The sequence below is a fragment of the Meriones unguiculatus genome, chromosome 14 (assembly GCF_030254825.1).
Source record: "Meriones unguiculatus strain TT.TT164.6M chromosome 14, Bangor_MerUng_6.1, whole genome shotgun sequence".
Classification (NCBI taxonomy): Eukaryota; Metazoa; Chordata; class Mammalia; order Rodentia; family Muridae; genus Meriones; species Meriones unguiculatus.
Window position 1 is genome coordinate 21,656,742 of NC_083361.1, and position 23,330 is coordinate 21,680,071.

The window sequence follows — 23,330 nt, forward strand, 5'->3', positions numbered from 1 at the left end:
CAGCATTAGGCTTCCAGGCCAAGCGTGCTGCTCAGCTAGCCTTCCTATACCTTACTTTCTTTCTCTGTTGAGCTGGGCTGACTGTTCCCCCTTACAATTATTCTGCCCTTAAAACAATACTTTTTTGAGTGCTTAGATCATTTAGAGAACAGTAAATATTGGGGCTGCAGAGATGGCTCAGCTTTGGTCCTGGCTCCACAGTAGGCAGCTCACAACTGCCTGTAATTGCAGCTGAAGGGGATCTGATGCCCTGTTCTGGCCTCTGTAGGCACTTGCATCCATGTGCCCCCCCTCATACACATAATTAAAAAAATAAAATAAATATGAAGAATATAATCATATCGAGGACTAACTGCACTTGGTGTGGTACAAATCTTATAATCTCACTACTTAGGTTGCTGAGGCAGGAAGATGCTAAATTGGGGCCTAGTCTGAGCTAGATAGTGAGAGCTTGTCACTAAAAGTTGAAACAAGGGGCTGGAGAGGTGGCTCGGCATTTCAGAGCATATACCGCTTTAGCAGGGGATGCAGATGAGGTTTACAGCACCCACATCAGGCAATCCACAACTGCCTGTGACTTCTGTTTCCAAGGATGGATGTCCTCTCCTGCCCTCTGTGGGCGCCTGCATGAACGCAGGCGCCCACACACACATTCATGTAAATAATTAAAGGCAACAATGAAACAATAAACACCCTCTAAAGACTGAAAAATAGAGAGAGCCCTAAACTGTTTGGTGAAGGAAAGTAAAGGAAATGCTAAACACAGAAGGCAGAGGAAAGGGGGTGTGTCAGACACAGGAAATGACAAATAGAGCATGTACAAACAGGTGTCGCTGAGCATGCAGCCACAGCTCTTGTTCACAAACCAACAGATGAGTTACTGACATAATGAAGCCGTTTATAACTATGTTTGGTAACTGTTTGTAAGCCGTTTCTGTTTCTTGCAGATATTCAGTGCACACTGTATCCGATAAGTAGCTCTGGGCTCATTTACTTCTACAGTTACATCATAGACCTGTTGTCTGGCACAGTAAGTATTGATTTAACTCAATCCCTGGTGGACCACCTTACCTGACAGCCTGGTGATGTAGACATCCGGGTCTTGAATGGGGCACGGTGGTGTGTGCCTGTCATCTTAGAGGTGGAGACAGCAGGATTGTCGGGCCAGCCTAGTCTACCTAGTGAGACCTTGTCTCGAAACGACAACAAAACCCAGAAGACATTGCCCTGTTTCCAAGACCAGTGAGCCAAATGCCAGTGTTGACAGCGAGCAGCAGAAGCAGTTTGCAGTGATTTTATCAGCAGGCCCTGTGCTCGCCTGCTGACCTCCCACTAGAGTTGAGGAAATACTCCCCGCTGCTTTTCCTGGTCTCTGCTACCTATACACTGACCTGAATTATAATGCCGTGCATTTGGCATCTCTGATCTGAAAACCCAAAGCCAGTTTGGAGGGCATTTGGGATTGTCTTATGCACAGCGTGCTGGCGAAGTCTATGGGAGAATTCTAAATTCTGGAAAGGTCTGAAATCTCAGATGCTTCTGGTCCCAAGCATTTCAGACAGAAGACATTCAGCTTACATATTAAACCATCTTTCTGGAAGTTGCTAGTAGTGAAAGGCCATGTCATAGAACTTGCTGCTTCTCTGAATAGGTAGGTAAAAAACCTGGAATTTGCCCATCATGTTTAATATTGGGGGGTACTTTAAATCTCCAAAGTCAATGTTTTCTACAAAATAACTCAGGGGTGGTTGGTGGTTGGACGCACAGTCAAATGCCAGCTATGAGAAATGAGATGAGGACGCGGATGAGAACAGCCCGGCGGCTTGCTGGAAGTCATTGTTACTGAAAGCAAAACTTGGTGTCGTGGTGCACGCCTTCGATCCTAGCATGGGGGCCAGAGGCAGGTGGATTTCTTTGAGTTCTCGGCCAGCCTGGCCTACATAGTAACACCCTGCCTCATTAAATAATAATAATAATTAAAAATTTCCTGGAACCAAGCCTCAGAGGTCCTGTCATCTCTGTTCCTCTTCCTCCCTCCTCCTCCCTCCTCCTCTTTGTTTTTTCAGAACAGGAACTCACTAAATAACTCCCACTTTTTATGATTGTATCCCACAAACAACATGGGCTAGAGTGTTTCACAGGACAGTTAGTGGTACATGATCATAGATGTGCAATCCCGGAAGCTTGCTTCAGCAGGCCTGTCCAAAAGAACTTTCTGCAGAGAGTAAGTTCTGGAGAGTAGCCTGGGCCTGTTGTGCACAGCATAAGAGCCATTGGCTCCTAAGTTCTTGAGATGTGGCATGTTTTTTGTTTGTTTGGTTTGGTTTTGGTTTTTTGAGACAGGGTTTCTCTGTGTAGCCTGGGCTGTCCTGGACTTGCTTTGTAAACCAGGCTAACCTTGAACTCATAGTGATCTACCTGCCTCTGCCTCCCTGAGTGCTGGGATTAAAGGCATACACCACCATGCCCCACGAGGAATGGGTTTTATTTCATTCTGTTGCTGTCACTTTGTGCTGAAATAGGCCCAGCAGGAAGAAAGAAGGCCAGAGGTAAGACGACAAGCTAGACTTCTGAAAATAGGCTCCCTCTGAAGTCAGGGAACTTACTTTCTAGGCTCTGAGGTCCTTTGGCCGTGTGATGTTCCTTTATTGTGAGGGAAGTACTGGTGAGAGCAGACATCAACCTGGGGCCATGTGGAAAATCTTCCGAAGAGTTGGACAGATTTTTATGATGTTTGTGCTCAGTCTCCTAGAGGAGGAGACAGTATAGAGTCTTCCCATTCTACATCATCTATTCAAACATTTTCTTACTTGGGTTGTATGGGAATACATGGTTGTCATGAAAAAAATATAGGACTTTGTTTATTATCCATTTGTTTATTTTTAAACAGAGTCTTGCTGTTTGGCTCAGCCTGACCTTAAACCTGTCAGCATTGTTTTGTATGTTCAGCTCTAATGCTTAGATCCCTGATCCAGTTTAAGCTGATGTTATATGTGATTTGGCTTTCTGGGTGTGTCGGTATCCTTTGTTCAGAAGACATTTTTCCCCTCTCGCTAGCTAAAGATGTGTGGATGCATGGTTCTGTTTTCTGCTATGTGTGTTTTTGTTGTTGTTATTATTTGTTTTGTTTTAGACAGGGTCTCACTGTGTAGACCAGGCTGGCCCTGAACTCACAGAAATCCACCTGCGTCTTTCCTGAGAGCTGGGATGAAAGGCGTGGCCACTAGGCCCAGCTTCTGTGCCTTTTTTATGCCTGCCCTGGATGATCTTGATTTTGCTCTGCAATAAGACCTGGAGGAGAGACGTAGTCTTCCACCTTTACTCTTCTTTCTCAGGGTTGCTTTGGCCACTGACTCCCTTGCAGCTACATCTAAACTTGATGAGGCCAGCCAGGGTTCTGATTGGAATCATACTGGTTCTGTAGAAGCATTTGTGGAGTTGATGTGGAAACCTTGGACCAAGAACATGGGATGCCTCTCCATTTATTTTTTGTTGGTTCTTTTGTTTGTTTTGTTATTTTGAGATAATGTCTCAGGTAGCCCAGGCTGGCATCAAACTAGCTATGTGTCTCAAAGGATGATTTGAACTTCTGATCCATCTGTTTCTACCTCCAGAGTTGCTAGGGTTATAGGCATGTGCCCCTATAGCTGGTTTAAGCTGGGGTCAAATCCATGTGTATACTAGCCCAGCACTCTACCCACTGACCTGCATCCTCAGCCTGTGTTTATTTCAACTGTGGTCCAGAGTTTTTAGAATATACAATTTATACTTGTGTTAATCTTATTCTTAACTATTCTTCTTGATGCTGTGGCCTACACTTCTTTTTATTTAGGTTAAGTATGAGTTACCAGTTAATTTTTAAAAAAGTATTTAACTTTTTGTTATGTGTATATGGATGCATCCACGTGGGAATATGTACACATGAGGCAGTTCCCTTGGAGACCAGAGAGAGGGCATCAGGTCTCCTGGAGCTGGAGTTACAGGAGGTTGGGAGCCCTCTGCTATGGGTGCTGGAAACCAAACTGGGGTCCTCTGCAAGAGCCTCCATTGCTCCAGCAGTTACCAGTTATTTCTGATGCTCAGGTTTTAGCAGTAGCTCACTCTCCAGACACTAACTGAGCAGCCCGTACATCCTGGGTCTCGTTCTGGTGTGGAGAGATTCCGAGATGAACAAGGACACTTGAGTGTGGGTTCCTTGAGGCAGGGGTGCCTCCTTTGGTTGCCTGTCTGAGCTCACCCACCTGACTCCGTGTTCTTGCTTTGTTCAGGGTTTCTTGGAGGAGACCAGCCTTTTTTATGGACACTACACCATCGATGGAGTAAAATTCCAGAACTTCACGTATGATCTGCCCCTGGCTTACTTGGTAAGCACGATTGCCTACTTGGCCCTGAGCCTCCTCTGGATAGTGAAAAGGCAAGTGCATCTTCTTTCCCTTTCTCTTTGATTGCCGTTTGTGTCAGTGATGTTTCTGTTGCTGTGACCAAATACCTGACAGAAATGGTTCAAGGGAGGAAAAATTTACTTGGACCCATGGCTGCAGGGAATTCCAGTCCCTCACGGTGGGGAAGGCATGGCAGTCCAAGCACAAGACAGAGCTTGTTTATATGGTGGTAGATCAGGAAACAGAGAACACTCTGGCCCTATGACCTATCTCTGCGAGCTAGTCCCACATCCCAAAGGTTCCATGACCTCCCTAAATTTTCCCACCCACATGAGCTGTTGGGGGCATCTCAGATTGATGGCAGTTTTGATGGCTGAAGTCTCTTACTGTTCTATAGATTCTGGAAGCCAGGGCCTGAAAGATGAGCGGCGCCCACGGTCAGGCTTTGGGGGAAGGGAATGAGTATGCTGCCAAGATTGGGAGGAAATAGAAGTCAGGACCTGGCAGCTGAAGCAGCAGCCTGCAGTTCAGTGTGCTAAGGGGCTCTTCCTGGCAGGCTTCATTCTGGCTGAGCAATGTTGTATTAACTAGGTCTCTATTGTATTACAAATGGCAGAAGCCAACTCTGGTTAGTTGGACCATTGGGGAATTGAGTGCACCAAGAGTCGAGGAAGGGGAGAGACCGTTCTGAGAAGAACACAGCCATGGCTTAGGAACAGCATCAACAGCAGAGGCTTCCCCCGCTCTGAGCATCTGTGTGGTGACAGCTCCCTGCAGTGGTGGGAAATACATCGGTTTCTATCAGCCTGCAATTCCCTGGGTCACAGGCATAGAAATCCTATAAAGGTGGTGTTGACCCTGACCGCTCAGATGCCTAATCCCAAACCCCTTCCATTGTGGTCAGACTCAGGAGACCAGGTTGAGCCCCCGTTGGTGTATGTCCAGCCCCGGGTTAGGGTCATGTACTTTGGACGCGAAATTGCCTCTAAAGACTTGGATATTGAAGGCTTGGTCCCCAGATGGCAGGGCTGATTGGAGGTGAATGCATCGTGAGCGTGCTGACCTCACAAATGGAGTGATGCACTGAGGAGTCACAGATAATGGGCTGTTAGGAGCTGGGCCCTGTTGGAGGAACAGGTGACAGACTTTGCATCCCTTCCCTCCCCCCTTCTCTGCTTCCTGGACACCATGAGGTACTTCCATCTCCCCTCTCTGCTTCTTCCACCATGCCCGGCTGCTCTAATGCCTTCCCCATCACCTCCGGCCCAGCCCTGGAACCAGCCAGCCATGGATAGAAATTGCTGGAACAGTGAAGCACATAAGCCTTTCCTGATTTAAGCTATCTATCTCAGGTATTTGCCACAGTGTGAAAAGTGTGTCTGACAGGTCATAGGGCGCCAAGGCCTTTCTCTGGTGGCCTGGTGGGAGAGCAACTCCCAAGAGAGCAGTCCCCAAGAGGGATTATTCTAAATACTGTTCATAACTGCCTCATTAAATAATACCTGGAACACAACAGAAGCTGTGTTTGTGAATACCACAAGAGACTACTGGATTAAAACTTTGCGCTGTGTAAGTGTGCATGCTGGTACACACTTATTAACTACTCAGGAGGCTGAGTCAGGGGGATCACAAGATTGAGAGCAGGCTGGGCACCTTAGTAAATGTCTCAGAGTAAAGTTTTGTGAGGGAAGGGGAGCTTGGAGTCTGGCTCAGAGCTGACCTGGCCTGGGAGAAACTTTGGATTCAATCTGCAGCATTTGCAACAAATAATGAAATACACAAGGTAAAATAAATAAATACAAGAAAATTATTTTTGAAAAAGTAGAAGTTCCTGAGTAGGGGGGCTGAAGAGATGGCTCGGTGATTATATACACTGGCTGCTCCTCCAGAGGCCCATCTACAACTCCACTTCTAGATGATCTGTTGCCCTCTTTTGTCCTCCACAAGTACCAGGTGTACACAGGGTACACAGGATATACACGCAGGCAAAACACCCATACACGTAAAATAAGTGTATCTTTTAAAAACGAAGTTACTGAATGAATAAAAGAGCGATTTTCATCAGTGAGATGCCTGTTTAGCTGCCCGGTAGAGTTAGAACAAGCCTGACTGGGTCACAGGGGGCGAGCAACAGAGCCAGGTCCAGCTTTGTAGCTCTCATATGAGACCAAACCACGGGCCTTTATTTTGCTGCTGTTCTCAGAACGATGCTTTGTGTTTTGGGGTCAGGTCAGTGGAAGGGTTCAAAGTCAACCTGATTCGGAGCGAGGAGCACTTCCAGAGTTACTGTAACAAGATCTTTGCTGGCTGGGACTTCTGCATCACCAATCGCAGCATGGCTGAGTTGAAGCATAGCAGCTTGCGGTACGAGCTCCGAGTGAGTGCTACCATGGGGAGTACCCTGGGGAGGGAACTCACCGGCCAGGCTGGATCTGGGGAGGCTGTTTGCAGCTTACACGGCATCACAGGACCCAGTCTTAGCTAGCTTCTGATTTGCAGTTTTTAAGAGCTTTTTATAGCAAACAGCTTATTGGCTTGATCACTTTTAACTGAAGCATAGGTACTAGTAACCTGGGACTGGGAAGGGAGGTGGGACAGATGGGGGGGGGCGCCAGACAGATGGTGTCTTCCCTCCACCCCCTACTATCTTCCTAATATCCTACTGGTCATGGCTGTCATGAACATTTTTTGCACTAGAAACATGAAGGGAACACTGATAATAATGGATTAGAGAGAAGGTGAAAAAAAAAAAAAAACAGGAAAACTTTCGCGTTAATAGAGAAAGAGAAATAAATACCATGTTGGTCAGAATCATCAGAAAAGGCTCAGGGTGGGAATCTAAAGCTTAATGAAGGAAGGTGGATGGGTTTTTGTATCTATTTATTATTAACATTATACTAAATATGAATGGATCAAATTCTCCTATTAAAAGCAGAGAGAGACTCCCAGACGGAATTAAAAACAAACATAGTAGGACAAACCCATAATCCTAGCTGCTTGGAAGGGAGAGGCAGCAGAGCTAAAATTTGAGGTTGTGCCAGGCAACTTAATAAGGCCATCTCAAAAAACAAAAACTCCCTAAGGGCTTGAGCTGTGATCAATGGTAGAGTGCTGGCCTGGCATACACAAGGCCCTGGGTTCAATCCTCAGAACTTCAGATAAATAAATGGCAAATTAATAAGTGAAATTAAAATAGTAGTGGTACCCAGTTATATCCCATTTAAAGACATACTACATCAGCTGCATGTGAATGCACACACATTGCATTATAAGTGCTGATTCAACTTACACATTTATTATAAAGCCAGAGGCAGTCTTCAGTAGGTGGTTCCACCTTAGCATAAGCCAGTGGTTCTCAACCTGTGGGTCGACCCCTTTCACAGGGGTCACCTAAAACTATCAGAAAACATAGATAGTTACATTTTGATTCATTACAGTAGCAAAATTACAGTTACAAAGTAACAATGAAAGTAATTTTACGGTTGGGGGTCGAAGCATTAGGAAGGTTGAGAACCACTGCCTATAAACCTTAGACCTAAAAACTGGTCAGGCTTAGCCTGGGAAGGAATCATGGGCAATGTTGAAGCATTAGGAAGGTTGAGAACCACTGCCTATAAACCTCAGACCTAAAAACTGGTGAGGCTTAGCCTGGGAAGGAATCATGGGCAATGTTGAAGCATTAGGAAGGTTGAGAACCACTGCCTATAAACCTCAGACCTAAAAACTGGTGAGGCTTAGCCTGGGAAGGAATCGTGGGCAATGTCAGTCTCAAAGACAAATCTGTAGGGTGTGTTCCACATACCCCTCCCGCTGCTCACCGATGGGTTTTCTGTGGTCCTCAGGCAGATCTGGAGGAAGAGAGAATACGCCAGAAAATAGCAGAGAGGACCTCAGAGGAGACCTTGCGCATTTACTCTCTGAGGCTGTTTCTGAACTGCATTGTGCTGGCTGTGCTAGCGGCATGCTTTTACGCCATCTACCTAGCCACCACCTTCTCACAAGAACACATGAAAAAAGTAAGTGCCACGCGGGACTCAGCTGATCTTTCGCTCTGGTGTGGCAGCATGCTGGGGCCTTTGCAGACCTGTGTGGGGGATGCTACCACCATTTCTCTATTCAGGTGGGGAGAGAAGTTTGGTTGATAGAGGAACCGGAAATCAGGACCGGTTTCCGCTTTGAAGTCTTCTGAAACGCTGTCTGGGCAAATACCTCTTTCCACCTGAAGTGTTCATAGTATTCAGATCTAAGCCGGGCTGCCTCTGATTTATCTGTGACTCCTCTAGTATCCAGGCCCTTATCCAAAGAATCGGTGTTTTAAGATTTTTTTTTTTTAATCTTAAAATATATGTAGGGGATGGGGTTTCTGAGTGTATGTGTCTATCCAGATCAGAAGGCAGTGTCAGATCCCCTGAAGTTAGAGACTCAGGTGGCCATGGATGCTGGAAACTGAACCCAGGTCCTCCGCAAGAGCAGTACGCACTCTTATCCCCTGAGCCCTCTCTCCAGCCTCAAGCAGTGTTCTAAAAATCCATGCTGGAAGCTGAGTATGGGTTGTGCATACCTGGAATTCTAGCACTTAGGAGACCAGACCAAACTTCAAAGTCTTTTTTAGGTACATAAAATGAGTCTAAGCCAGGTGGCGATGATGCGTGCCTTTTACCCAGCACTTGGGGAGACAGGCAGTCAGATCTCTGAGTTCAAGGCCAGCCTGGTCTACAAAAATCTAGATTGGTCTAGTGACTGTCAGTCATTAGGTGTTGGATACCCAAATACCATGAATACCATTCAACCTGTGGCTTTGGCATGCATTCCTAGGCTGTAGCTGTCTTCTGTAGGGTAGAAGATAGTTCACTACTGTATCCCCATTCTAGCCAAGGGGAAAGTGGCGGGGCTGGGGCAGGCCTGTCTCCAAGGATGGGATGTGCAGTTTGAGTTTAAACTTGCTCTTGTACAGCCTTAGCTAGAATTTAGTTACAGTCGTACCTGTCTTCGAGGAAGGCTAAGAACCTTGGTTTTCATCTTGGATAGCTATATAGATGGCTAAGTGATCTGCTATTATAAAGGAAGGAGAGAATGGTTGTTAGAAAGCAATCATTACAACAGCCTTGAAAGTACCTTGAATTGGCTATTCATACAGAACGCACAGAATTTTGTGTACTGCGCTAATAGACCCAGTAGCTTCATTATTCTTCTGGCCTGGCACTAGATCTCTGCATGTATGCCTCTAAGGAAAGCTCTTAGCACCCAAAGCTGGTGTTTCCTAGCCGCACCGGATGATGAATCCGCTCTGTCTGTCTGCCTAACACGCACAGTTGTGTTCTCATCACTTCATCAGTATCACCATCCCGCGCAGGCTGACCAGTGCAATCTGTTCTTTCCAGGAAATCGATAAGATGGTTTTTGGGGAGAACCTCTTGATACTGTACCTCCCATCCATTGTGATCACACTGGCCAATTTCATCACCCCGATCATCTTTGCCAGGATCATCCACTATGAGGATTACTCGCCAGGCTTCGAGATCCGCCTGACAATTCTTAGGTAATTGGCCTAACCGCTTGCATGCCCGGTAGACCATGGCTTGGCCCATGCAGACATCGCTAATAGACAGTGGCATATTTTCCTGCTATGCTGAGAATCACCCTTCCTTTGATGAGCCCACAGAGACATTATCATTTCTGTATAATAGTGACTTCAGAGTCTCCTGTCGGTATTGTACCTTTGATTCTGTATTGACTAAAGTCATAGGATGGGGCCCTAGAATGACATACTGTTGTAAAGATGGCAGAGTTTGACAGTATTAGGCCGAGTCTGGAGAGCTTATACCGATGAGTAAAGATGGCTGAATGGCCACTGTGAATTGAATAGGATCATTTTTTTCTTGTTTCTTAAATATGTGAGACTGAATTTTTTCGACACTTTTTGCGACTGTTTTGGGAGTTTCTATTGCTTCAGTGAAACACCAAGTTGGGGAGGAAAGGGTTTATTTGTCTTACACTTGCACACCATAGCTCATCAATGAAGGAAGTCAGGACAGGAACTTAAACAGGGCAGGAACCTGAAGGCAGGAGCTGATAAAGAGGCCACGGAGGGGTGCTCCTTACTGACTTGCTCCCCACGGCTTGCTCAGCCTGATTTCTATAGAACCCAGGAGCACAAGCCCAGAGGTGGCCCTACCCACAATGGGCTGGGCCCTCCCCCATCAATCACTAATTAAGAAATGCCACCGGGTGGTGGTGGCACACAACTTTAATCCCAGAACTTGGGAGGCAGAGGCAGATGGACCTCTGAGTTCAAGGCCAGCCTGGTCTACAGAGTGAATTCCAGGACAGCCAGGGTTACATGGAGAAGCCTTGTCTCAAAAATTCAAAAGAAAAGAAAAAGACAGAAAAAGAAAATGTCTTATAGCCGCCAATCTTATGGAAGCATTTTCTTAACTGAGGCTTTGGCTTTTGTCAAGGTGACATAAAACCAGCCAGGACAGAGACAGTCTCAGCATGTTTAGGAAGGCTAAGGAATTTATCTTTTGTCCTGGATAGCTTTATTTGTGAGTGAGTGAACTCTTGTGAAGAGAGAATGTTGTTAGAAATCCTTACTATGTTCTTAATGACCTTAACTCGGGATCCTCGTGCCTCAGCCACCTAAGTGCTGGAACTTACAGGCCTGTACCACCACTCCAGACTGTATTTACCGTATTTAGAGGCAAGCAAACAACAAAACCTTTTTATTTTGGAAATACAAGGGGAGAGAGAGAAAGAGGATTTAAAAAAAAAAAAGATTTTTATACTTATACACAAGTGCCCTATCTGCATGTACACCTGCACACCAGAAGAGGGCATCAGATCACATGATAGATGGTTGTGAGCCACCATGTGGTTGCCAGGAATTGAACTCAGGACCTCTGGAAGAGCAGACAGTGCTCTTAACTTCTGAGCCATCTCTCCACCTGAGAGAGAAGATTTTATTATTAGTGCTTCTATGGATAAAATACTGAGTTTTGTTGTGATAGTTCATACCTGTATATAATAACATGTTTCAGTCATGTTGACTTCCTCCACACTTTTGTTTCTCCCCTCCCCCGTGTGGTTCCCTCCCTGCCATTGTAGGAACTTTCAAGCCTTTCCACACAACAGTTTCATCCACACTTGACCTTTGACCCACCTTATTTCATGCGTTCTCCTTGTTTCTGCTGGATTGTAGTGAAGTGCTCTTATGTGGCATGTCATTTCGCCCGTAAACACTTAGCGTCTCAAAGTGACCAGGACTTGATTGAGCAAAACTTTATCACACATGATGGTGGGGCTGGTGGCTTGTTCAAATTAGGGTTCAGCTAAGTCCACATGATGCTTTTGATTACTGAATCAGTTTCAATCTCTCTCTCTCTACCTCTTTCTGTGCCCATCTCTCCATCCCCCTCCCTTCTTCTCTCATTCTCCCTTCCATTCCCTTCCCTTTCTCTCTGAAACAGGGTCTCACTTTATGGCTCAGGCTGATTTCTGTGTACCATCATCCCTTGTTTTTTCCTGCCTTAGAACCCGCAGGGGCTGGAAAGATGGCTAGGGATTAGGAACTCTTGCAGAGGACCTGAGTTCAGGTTCTAGCACCCACATCAGGTGGCTTCTAACAGCCTGTAATCTCAGTTCTAGTGGATTTGATGTCCCCATTTGGCCTCTCTTGACACCTTCGTGTATATGTGCATAGCCACTCACAAACATGTACACACACATAAATAATAAAAATTAATTTTAATATCTTTAAAATGATCCATTTGAAGTGTTCATTTCACTGGCCTTGAGCCGGTTCCCCACCACCCACTTCCAGAACTTTCCTCTATCATTCCCAAACCCTGCTTAGGTTCAGCTTTTGCTGGCAAGGAAGCTGCCCGTGTTCCTCAGTGTCAGGTCCATTGGGAGGCCGGCTCTGATGCCTTCTCTCCCTCTCCCCACTTTCCTGCAGGTGTGTCTTTATGCGGCTGGCCACCATTTGCGTGCTGGTGTTCACGCTGGGCTCCAAGATCACGTCCTGTGGTGACCACACATGTGAACTCTGCGGCTATAACCAGAAACTCTACCCGGTGAGCCGTGGCATTGACTCCCAGCTTCGAGGCAGGGGTGGCCTCATGCCAGGCATCGTCAAGGGGCTTGGATACTGGGAGCTTGGGGCAGCGGGATACAGAAGGCTGCCTTCCTGGGCTGGGAGTGGGTCTTTTAGTGTGTCTCTGTGTCTTGATTTCAGTGCTGGGAGACACAGGTTGGACAGGAAATGTACAAGCTGATGATTTTTGACTTCATCATCATTCTGGCTGTGACACTGTTTGTGGATTTCCCTAGGAAGTAAGTGTAAGAGGTTCCTGCCACCCCAACTCCTGACCCAGCTGTTCTCCACAAGTGCCCAGTGGCTCCAGCATCAATGGGGAACCACTGACATCTGGTGACTGTCAAATGGCTCTTCTTCCCCCCTTCCTTCTCTCTGAAACAGGCTCTTGACACTGTGGCAGCATCAGTACCCAGGGTAGAGATGCTGCCTCTTCCCACAGGCCTCCTGGGCTGACTTCCTGTACTTGGTACAGTCAAGGCCCTGTGCAGACACACTAGGGGCAGCTTCTGGATCAGGGCTCTCACCAGCTTCCTGCATGTCAGATGACCATGAACAAGTTATTTCTCTCAGTAATGAGTTTCTCGCCTGAGACAGGGAAGGGATGATAGCAGGACCACCTCATAGCCTTTCTGTGAGAATAAACAAGATAACACAGATCAGTGTGGGGAGAACACAGGGCTCCATAGAATGTGACCCTCACCACTGCTGTCATTGTCCTTCCAGGAGTTTTATGACTCTCTGCTCACCACACAGTCAAGGTACCCAGGGTGTGATGCTGCAGGCGTGTCCTCCTCCTTCTAGCACTCAGAAGGCTGAGGCATGAGCATCCTGAGTTCCAGACCAGCCCAGGCAACTTAGGTAGATCATTCAGATGTGGGTGAGAAGTCCAGAGAACCCTAAAGTTAGATATTAGAAAAAGAGATTTGGGGGCTAGCAAGATGTCTCAGAGGGCAAAGGCAGTGGTCACACACCCTCACCACCTGAGGTTGCTTGCTGATCGACATGGTGGAAGGAGAGAATTGACCTCCACAAGTTGTCCTCTGACCTCTACATATGCTATTACACATCTGCATTTACAAGAACAAGAAACGTTGAGCCAAGGAAATGGTTCAGTCGGTGATGTATTTGCCATCCAAACACGAGGACCTGAAATCAGATCTCTCCAGCACCTACGTAAAAGCCTGGAGTGGCAGCTTATGGCTGAAACCCCAGCATTGGAGAGTTGGGAATGGGGGGATCCCTGGGGCTCAGTGGCCAGCGGTTAGGCCGACCACTAAGCTCCCTGCTCAGTGAGAGGTCCTGTCAAAAACTAAGTGGGAGCCTGGCTGAGGGAGATGCCTGACAGCAGTCTCTGGCCTCCGTGGGCACATTCACACAGCTGCATCCTCTTGCCGTGGAAATGACCTTGGTTGGTGGGTGTGGCTCTGAGGGCACTTGTGGAGTCGGGTACAAATGTGTAGTTTGCTTCCAGGCTCCTGGTGACCTACTGTGCCTCCTCCAAGCTGATCCAGTGCTGGGGGCAGCAGGAGTTTGCCATCCCGGACAACGTCCTGGGCATCGTGTACGGGCAGACCATCTGCTGGATCGGAGCCTTCTTCTCCCCACTCCTCCCGGCAATCGCCACCCTGAAATTCGTCATCATCTTTTATGTGAAAGAGGTGAGGAAAGGGGCTGGGGATCGAACCCCGCACCACCCTTCCTGTCGTTTTGTTTTTGCCGTGCTGCGGACAGGAGGAACCCAGTGCCTCCAGCGTGCCAGGCCAGTGGGATGCCACCGAGCTGGGTCCCCAGCCCCATCTAGGGCACTCACATTGTTTGAAGGCCATTCCATACCCCATGAGACACATCATACTTACATGTGTGTCCCCCCATCCCGGGGCCTCCTGCAGTACCACTTCTTCAGTATCTCTTCTGGGAAGAGACTCCACATAAAATGTCACCTCTGTTTGGTTTTGAGACACAGTCCTGCTGTATCTCTCTGACTAGGCTCAAATCCCCGTCTTCCTGCCTCAGCCTCCCAAGTGCTGGGGTTACCGGTGGTTTTTGTTTTGTTTTGTTGTTGAACAAATTTCTCAAGCCACCGTTAGGAATTGCTTTGCTCCTATGACTTGAATGTCGTTTTTATCTATGATTGACTGAGCTGAGTCTCAGCTGTCAGTCAAACAGCAGTGGTGTATTTCAGGTCACTTTAAAGTGCTGCATGCGTTCCGTCTCGCAGGTCACTTTAAAGTTCTGTGTGTATTACATCTAACAGATCCCCTTTGAGGAGTCCCCACTGTTAGCTTTCAACGAACTCCTTCTGGGTTATTCTCTGTATTCAACAGTGATGGTCTTGCTGTGTTTTGGTCCATACTTCCTATCAATGTCATCGACATGAATTTCCCCCAAACTGGAATCTGGGTGGAGCAGATAGACAGTCGCCATTTTGCACCACAGCATGCGAACGTGTTCCCTCCCAGAGGCCACTCATGGCCTTTATTTTTCCCCTTCCGCAGCTGAGCCTTCTTTACACCTGCAGACCCTCCCCGAGGCAGTTCAGAGCGTCCAATTCTAACTTCTTCTTCCTGCTGGTGTTGCTGATCGGGCTGTGCTTAGCTATAATACCTCTGACCATCAGCATGTCTCGGTAAGTAGTTCTCGTTCTAAGAGCTTCCTTTCCTTCGTGACTTGTATCGCTCTGTGTTCAAGGACCTGTAACATTCTCCAGGGCTTTTCCAGAGTGTTTGCCCACAGAGGCCGGTAAGACCCCGCTGGCTCTTCCAGACCACTACCCTTTTTGTGGTTTTCCTTTGGTTTTTGTTTTGTTTTGTTTTGTTTTTTCTCTTGTTACTTTTTAAATTCCAGTGCTAGGGGCACAGAGACAGGCAGATCCCTGGGGCTCGCTGGTCAGCCAGACTGGTCAAAAGGGCAAGCCCCAGGTCCGGTGTTTACCGAGAAGCCCTGCCTTAAAAGAGAAGGAAGATGCTGATGTTGCCCTCTGGCCTCCAGGGACAAGCAAGCACACTCATGTGCGCATGTATGCATGTGCCCGCGTTCAGAGGAAATTTTGCTCATTTATTCCTACCAGTCTCAAAGTTGTCAATTATCCCAGCACAGTCTTTTCCAGGTTTATTTTAAAGCAATAGTCTCTCCCACTTCCCTGACGGCACTCAGCTGTCGTGGCTTTTTAGCTCTCTTTGATTCTTTGAGGGGTCTGGGCCATGTTCTCTGCCTTTGACTTGAGAGACTGGGGAACATGCGTACGTTTAACTGTTTTTATTCCATGACATCCTTCTCACTTGTCTGCCTTGAATGTCCTGTGAACTGAAAGTTAGACCTAGGAACCTGATGTAATCTCAGGGTCAGCATTTTCAAACCTAGTATCTCAGAAACTTCTGGACTGGGCACGTTCCCCCCAGGCTCTTGTAAATAAATAGATACCCTGGCGGTTCGGGGGCGTGTCTCAGCCCGGGCCGGACTCCCTCCCTCTCTGTCCTGGCAGCATCCCTTCCTCCAAAGCCTGTGGGCCATTCACCAACTTCAACACCACCTGGGAGGTCATCCCTCGGACCGTGAGCGCCTTCCCCAGCTCGCTGCAGACCCTGATCCACGGCGTCACCTCGGAGGCCTTTGCGGTGCCCTTCTTCATGATCATCTGGTGAGTGGCTCGCACGCCAGTATTTCTCACTGAACCGTAACATCTCCTCTCACTTGGGAAACGGAGGAGGCGTGTTAGAATGCTTCCTGTTACTGTGACAAAATACTCCAAAAATACTCGAGGGTCAATTTAGAGGACGTGGAAGGCTCAGGGTTTCAGGGGCTCCATTCCAGGGTCACTTGGCCCTGCTGCCTTTGGGCCTGTAGTGGCCTGGCACTGTCTGGTTATGTGGTACGGCAGGCCTGATCATGTTCACTGGGAAGCAAAGAAAGTCGAGAGGACCTGGGTTCCAGTATCCCCTTCAAGGACACACCCAGTGACCTACCCTCCTCCTGCCAGACCAGCCTCCTCCCAGCACCACCTGCTGGGCACTTTTAGCACATGGGCCTTAAGGAAGGCCTGAAGTGTCACATGCTGGGTTTGACAAGCTACCGAGCTTCTCTGTGCCTCACTTTTCCATTTTAAAATTAAAATCTATTTTTAAGAGACTGGGGAAATATTAATTTTAATTAATTAATTTTAATGTATCATAAAATATGTCAGACAACATAACTTTCAGGGCAATGTTGACTGGACTTTGAAAGTTCACACACGCGAACTGAACCCTGTGGTCCTGCTTACAGAAAAACACATAAACGTGGCCTATTCTAACATCACTGGTGGTGTTCCTAAAATCTCACACTCTATGGAAAAAAGTAATAATGGATCAGGGGACAAGAGGAAAGCACCAGAGAAACAGAGAGTAGCTTGTACTTGAACCCTGGCTCTGCTGTGTCTAAGCCACAGTTAACTGCAACCAATGTGTCTTCCATGCCTCAACTTACTTTTTTTTTTTTTTTCAAAACAAGGTTTCTCTGTGTAGCCCTGTCTGTCCTGGACTTACTTTGTAGACCAGGCTGTCCTGGAACTCAGAGATCCGCCTGCCTCTGCCTCCCCAGTGTTGGGATAACAGGCATGTCATACCACGCCTGGCTTCACACCTCAACTTACAAATCACGTTTAGCCTATGTTGTTAGTCCAGTAAAAGCCCCCTATAGGAAGCAGGTATTTTAGAAACTCATGAACTATATAATCCTATTCCTTGCTGAGAGTGATAGAATGACTTAGGGATGCTCAGGTAGCTGACAGGGACGTCCCAAGAAGCTGCAATAGTTAGTAGTTTGCCCAGCGCCCCCTGGTGGTGGCTTCCTGTCTGCCTTTGCTGTCCTTGGAAGCTGTTACTTGAAGAGTCTTCCGGAATCTCTAGACGTCCTGGTGATTTGGTCCTCAATTTATCAGGCTTGTCTGGGGATGTTAAGCAGGAATGAGGTGGGGGCTTGCCCCCCGTCCCACTTGTAATTCTCCCTGAAGGTAGCTTGTCCCCACCTGAGACCTAGAGCTGCAGACAGGAAGCTGTTGATGGCTTTTAGTCCTAAACTTGTCGCCGAGCTTTCCTTTATCTGTCTCACAGATGAGGAAACTGAGGCCAGAGCACCTGCCTTGAGCATTCATAGCCAGTTACCGACAGCCTGAGCTGACTTCCTGGGCTGTTCTGCTTCTCCCTTTGTCATTCTGCCCATCAGGGCAGCATCAGTGACTTTATCATTCGCTTAAGAAGTTAAAGACCTATTGTAGGTCAAGAGTCCCCTGACTCCAGCTGTTTCTCAGGCTGTCTGCTTCAGAGACATGAGGACTTGCTTGCTTAGTTATTTTTGTTTTCTAGCAAAAGAAAGAGTAGTCCAGATGAAATGTGCTGTGTTGGTTTCTGGTGGCCTGGGGTATCACAACTCCCCAATGCGTGCTGGTGGTGGTTAGTAGCTTCTGTGTGAGTCCTGGAGTGGTTTTGTGTTGGCCTGAAGATGATACAAACTTCCTTGAAGGGGGTCTGAAGGGGGTTTTTAGTGACCTGGTAACACGGGCTCCCTTCTGACCTGTCCATCCTGCCTTGCAGCCTCGTCATGTTCTACTTCATCGCGCTGGCTGGCGCCCACAAGCGGGTGGTCGTGCAGCTCCGAGAGCAGCTGTTCCTGGTAAGGAGGCACAGGCCCAATGCATTACAGCCAGGGACATTAAACCAGGACTCTGGGCGTGGTGGCACAGGCCTCTGATCTTAGCACTGAGGAGTCTGAGGCAGGGAGCAGCAAGTTCCACGTACGCCTGGACTGCATAGTGAGTTCTGCACCAGCCTCAGCTTCACAGCAAAACTGTTTCCTATAAAGAAAGGGGGAAAAAGAAAAAGAAAACGGCCCTCTCTGGTTTCATTCATTCGCTTGGCTCATCCGGTACTCTACCAAGGAGGCAAAAGTTATCTTCTCTAACTTCCGAGTGTTCAGTGTGTAAAGTGCTGCTGCGCAAGCACGAGGACCCGAGTTCTAGCTCAGCGTCCGTGTAAAAAAGCCAGGCATCGTGGCCTGCGCTGTAGACCCTGCACTGGGGAAGCAAGATCAGGTGGCTCTCTGGGCTGACTGGCCTGCAAGCCTTAAACCCCAGGCAAGTTGCAGGTCTTCTTAAGAAACTTTGTCTCAAAAATAAAATAAAATAAAAAATAAATGGTGGACAGGGAGCAGTAGAGATGGCTCGGTGGTCAAGAGGATTTGTTGCTCTTGCAGAGGATCCGGGTTCAGTTCTTAGCACCATTTGGTGGCTTCCAATCATCCGTAACTCCAGTTCCAGGGGATCAGGTACCCTCTCTAGACCTCCTCAGGCATCCAGGCATGTGCATGGTGCACATAAATGCATTCAGGAAGAACAGTGATGCACATATAATCAAATACATCTAAAAAGAATTTTAAAACAAATACTATCCCCACCTCCCCACTCCCACTTGAGAAATGATACCCAAGCTTGACCTCTGGCTGCCGCATGAATGTCCACACACATGCACACATGCCTGCACACACACACACACACACACACACACATATACAAGGGCATGTACATACAATAAGATGAATTCTTAAAACTAATTCCCATGAAGACTGTAAAAGCAAGGTGTACGTGGTGTGCGTGGTAGAGGGGCCAAGGCTACTGCAGCCAGCGATGCAGTAGGTACTAGAAGTGAGGTTTGAATGATGGCAGCAGCCATATTGGGGTCCTGATTAGTGTTGGGATGACCCAGTATGGGAATAAAGCAGGCACTTTGGGGGAGAAAAAAGGATGGGGTGTGTGTGTCTGGGGGACTGGGAAGGGTGAGGTGGGAGGCAAGACGATTCTTGGACATCAGCCAGCGGTCACTGCACTGCCTGGTGATCTGATAGGAGTTTGGGTTTTATTGACTGTTTCGGGTAAATTTGCTTGATTGTCTATCTGAGACTGCGTCTCTGTAGCCCAGGCTGGCCTCAAAACTCAATCTGTAGTCAAGAATGACCTGGAACTTCTGAGCTTCCTGCTCCACCTCCTGAGGGTTAGGGTTACAGACAAGGACCCCCACACCCAATGTACACAATGGCAGGACTAGAACCCAGGGCTGTATGCATGCCAGGCAACTGAGCCACACCCTCAGCCCCATGTACAAAGAGCAGCTCCAGCTATCGTGTGCTGGGGACAGGCCAGACTAGAAGTCACTGTTGTGACGTGACGACTGTAATCCTTTACCCTGAGTCTGAGCAGTGACTCACTAGACAGAAATAGCTTTGTACATTTCTAAACGGACAAGATGGACTTTGACCTTGTCTCTCTCTTTAGGAGAGTCGTGACAAACGTTACCTCATCCAGAAACTAACAGAAGCTCAAAGAGATGTGCGGAGCCAGCCGGCTTGAGTGCGAAGATGCTACCTGAACCTTCTTAGCACGTGACTCCGATGACCCTACAAAGTCCACCTGGGATTTGAGTGGAAATTCTAGGGTTTTGGGTGTTTTGGTGACTTAGCCAAGCAGGCTGACACCCAGACTGACACCTGGAAAGTGGTGGCTCACTGAGGACCCCACCAAAACACTAACTTTCCAAGCTGCTCAGCCTTTATAATCAAAATCAGAGTGGGGAGACTTTTATTTATTTTGTTTTTGTTTAGACTTTTGTATTTTTTTTTTTAAGAAAAGGTTTGTCTTAATTTTCAAAGTAAAACTGAGTTCCCCCGTCTCTGACGCTGGATGGTTTCTTTGTAAGCCTTTTTCCACGCTGAGTTGAGCGTCTTCCCAAAGGTTACTGGGGACAAAATTAAGCCTGACTTATTTTTTTCAGATGAATAGAAATCTTCAGATGCTAAGGCCTAGAAACAGGTGATAAGAATGTGGAGAGACCATCCTGGTGGCAGAAAGGGAATCCGTCCCAGCTCTGTGCTCGAGTCACATTTGAATTCCTGCCCACGCCAGTATCAGCCCTTGAACAGGGGGCGGGGGCAGTTGGAGCCTCAGCTTTTCAGCTCTTCAAGCCTTTTCTGCAGTCTTGTCCACAACTCAAGGGAAAGTGACTTGAGCCGACCAGCTGGCCAGGAGCCTTCACTTTCCACCTGGCCCCGAGTCCTGAGACTTTGTGAAGGGTAAAGCCTTGCAAGGTAGATGGACAGTTTCTCCGTTTTCCAAATGTCAGTCCTCTTCCTTGCATGGAGCTCTTCGTTCCTGAAGGACACCGAACGTTTCAGAGCCAGGCTGCAATGTGCTGTTTGGTACTGGAGCTGGGGGTTTATAGGTGTGATTTCAGATGTACATCTTCAGCCTAGACTGTTCATAAGAACAGCCCATAATGCAAACATAGCTTGGGTTCTGATTGCTTAAATACACATCTCAAAGGGCTAGGTTTTGTTTGCTTGAACTTAAAACTTGGCTTAAGTTTGTATGTACCTTTGTTTTTATAAAACATTACAGAAACAGAGTATCTCTTGAGATCTCCACTACAGGAAAAGCCGTATTTATAAATACCTCATCGTAAGCCTCCTGGAGCCCACCCTGATTCGATGTTTTTGCTTTAAGATCTCTGTCAGCATGCTGCAGTCTGGTGACGGACAGGTGGCATCTTCTACTGTTTTTCACTGGCTCCTAACCTTTTACAGTTAGATTCATGTTTTAGGAAGCTGCCAAGGAGGATTTCTCTCCCCTGACCACTGCCTTGTACCTCAAAAAAAAAAAAAAAAAAAAAAAAAAAAAAAAAAAAAAAGGTTGGCTTCTTGTTCTGGAAGCAAAGCAGACTTGTCATGGTGTACACATCTGTCTGCGCATAAAGGGTCCTTTGTTAGGGTGTGTGTGTGTGCACGCTTGGAGATAGAACTCATATCCTCAAGCCCAGCACAGTCATTTCTTTGATCTTCCATGAGGCTGTATTAACATAGGATGTTTTTCCTCCTATGGGAATGTGTGCTTCCTAGCCTTCTCTTGTATTTGAAGATCTATTGAGTTTTTGGACCCAACCTCAGGAGTTTTGCGTAAACTCTCCTCATTTTACAGATTCTAATTGTTGGCGTTTTCGCCTAGTGCCTTCATAGAATATCCTTGCCTTCACCAGGCCCCTGAGGATTATCTACCTTCCTGTTTGTTTGTGGGATGGTGGATAAAATGAACAACATGTTTTCTTTATTATAAAACATACCAAATATGCCAATCCATTTGCTAGTTTTAGTTAATGCTGCTAATATGCATTTGTCTTACTTGAATGTTTTGATAACATTAAATAACCAGGCAACGTCTGTATAGTTTTAAAGTGCAGTTTTCTAACAGGTGTGTGGTAAACTGCTGATGTACAGTGTCTTGAAAGTTTTAAAGTGTAATGCTGTGTACTTGAATCCAGAGAAGCTCCTTGTCAACAAACAAGTGATGAGGAAAAATCGTAATACTCCATAAAGTTGCTCTTTATTTTTCACTGAAGTTAGAGGAAGTAGCATTTTGACATCTGATAGATGTGTTAGATATTTTAAGCTTTTTATATCTTGGCATCATTGAAAGCCACTGTTAATATTTATTGTATTATTCTATAAAGATATAATAAATACTGTAGCATATATATGTGTGTTGGGTATGTGTTGTGAATACATTTTTCCCTCAATTTCTCCTTACTCTTGAAGTTCTATGCAAGTGTCTACTCCTTTTTAGTGGCTGTAGAGCATTCCACAGCCGTAAAACACATCTCCTGAAACCATGCCGTCACTGTTGGGCATTTGAAGTGGGTTTTGTCATCCCCCCACACACACACACTGGAAAATTAAACTTTAAAAGCCTCTGCAAACATTCCCGTTTAGCCCTCTTCTGCTGTAGGCTCTTGTTCTTCTTTTGCAAAGGCAGAGCAGACTTGTAGGCTCTTGCAGTCACAAAGTGTTCTCATCCCAGGAGAGAGGAGAATGCAGTTAGACCAGTTAGGTCTTTAGTTTTTGCATTAGCTGTTAAATTGGCGAATAAGATCTTGCAGCTGAAAAATCTGATGGCAGCTGGCCACTACACTAGGTATTTGGAAACCAAAGATTTCCCTTCTGGGGTGGCACAAGGTCTGACCAGGGGAGAACTTCTGAACACATCTTCACTCTGTCAGAAACCTGTCCAGAGCATGAGAAATGCTGGAAACATGGGATGTCCCCTTTGCCGTGTGACTGTGAACAAAATGCCTTTACCTTCAGAGACAGCGCCCTTACGTTTAAAATACAAAAATAAGACATTTGCTTTTATATTTCAGAATTTGACTAAGGAAGCACATACTCTTTGTCCCCTTTTGAAAACCCAAAAGTACTTAGCATAGATAGAAAGCCTGGGACCACTGAAAACTACAGAGAAAAAAAAAATTTAAAGTCATTCGTAAGCACACAACTGCTTTTTAATGAAGCACAGAGGCACTGAGGAGGCTGAGGGAGGAAGACAGCCAAGAGTTTGAGGCAAGCCTGGACTACACAGCAGGTTCCAAGACACCTGGATGCAGGGTGAGCCTCTTGCCTCATAACCAAAAATTAATAAATAGAGCACAGATGGAAGGAAGAAGGAAAATGTAGTATTCTCACTTTTTCCACTTAAATATTTGTTTTATTGCTTTATCCAAAGTTTTTTTTTCAAACTTTATCCAAAGATAAAGAACTTTATGCAAAGTTCCTTCAAGAACATGTACACCTGTAAGCTCTGGAGGCCAAGGTAGCCATATCACCAGTTTGAGGCAAGCCTGAGCTACATAATCAGATCTGAACTTAATCATTATAGACATTTCAGGGAGCTGCTAAACTGTGCTCATAAATCACAGTTTTTAGCAGTCTTGATTTTTTTTTTAAACTGTGGATTTGTGTGTGAGGGTCATGAATACAGGCGTCTGCAGACTTCAGAGGAGGGTGCC

General features: G+C 46.7%; 1 protein-coding gene across 2 annotated transcripts in view; it reads left to right on the top strand.

Annotated features, from left to right (window-relative positions):
- Tmc7 (transmembrane channel like 7) overlaps nucleotides 1-22,025 on the top strand; it is a 45,790-nt gene extending 23,765 nt beyond the window's left edge. The window contains exons 5-16 of one of the 2 annotated variants that reach the window (XM_060366966.1): nucleotides 948-1,030; nucleotides 4,269-4,414; nucleotides 6,612-6,759; nucleotides 8,225-8,398; nucleotides 9,764-9,921; nucleotides 12,337-12,454; nucleotides 12,616-12,713; nucleotides 13,949-14,135; nucleotides 14,973-15,103; nucleotides 15,959-16,114; nucleotides 18,045-18,123; nucleotides 19,778-22,025. In XM_060366966.1, coding sequence (XP_060222949.1) covers nucleotides 948-1,030; nucleotides 4,269-4,414; nucleotides 6,612-6,759; nucleotides 8,225-8,398; nucleotides 9,764-9,921; nucleotides 12,337-12,454; nucleotides 12,616-12,713; nucleotides 13,949-14,135; nucleotides 14,973-15,103; nucleotides 15,959-16,114; nucleotides 18,045-18,123; nucleotides 19,778-19,852 — 1,553 coding nt within the window. In that variant the 3' untranslated portion in view covers nucleotides 19,853-22,025. Of the gene's footprint in view, nucleotides 1-947; nucleotides 1,031-4,268; nucleotides 4,415-4,453; nucleotides 5,735-6,611; nucleotides 6,760-8,224; nucleotides 8,399-9,763; nucleotides 9,922-12,336; nucleotides 12,455-12,615; nucleotides 12,714-13,948; nucleotides 14,136-14,972; nucleotides 15,104-15,958; nucleotides 16,115-18,044; nucleotides 18,124-19,777 lie in introns of those variants that run through there. The other variant, XM_021646959.2, reaches the window with a different exon arrangement.
- Nucleotides 22,026-23,330: the final 1,305 nt, after the last annotated feature.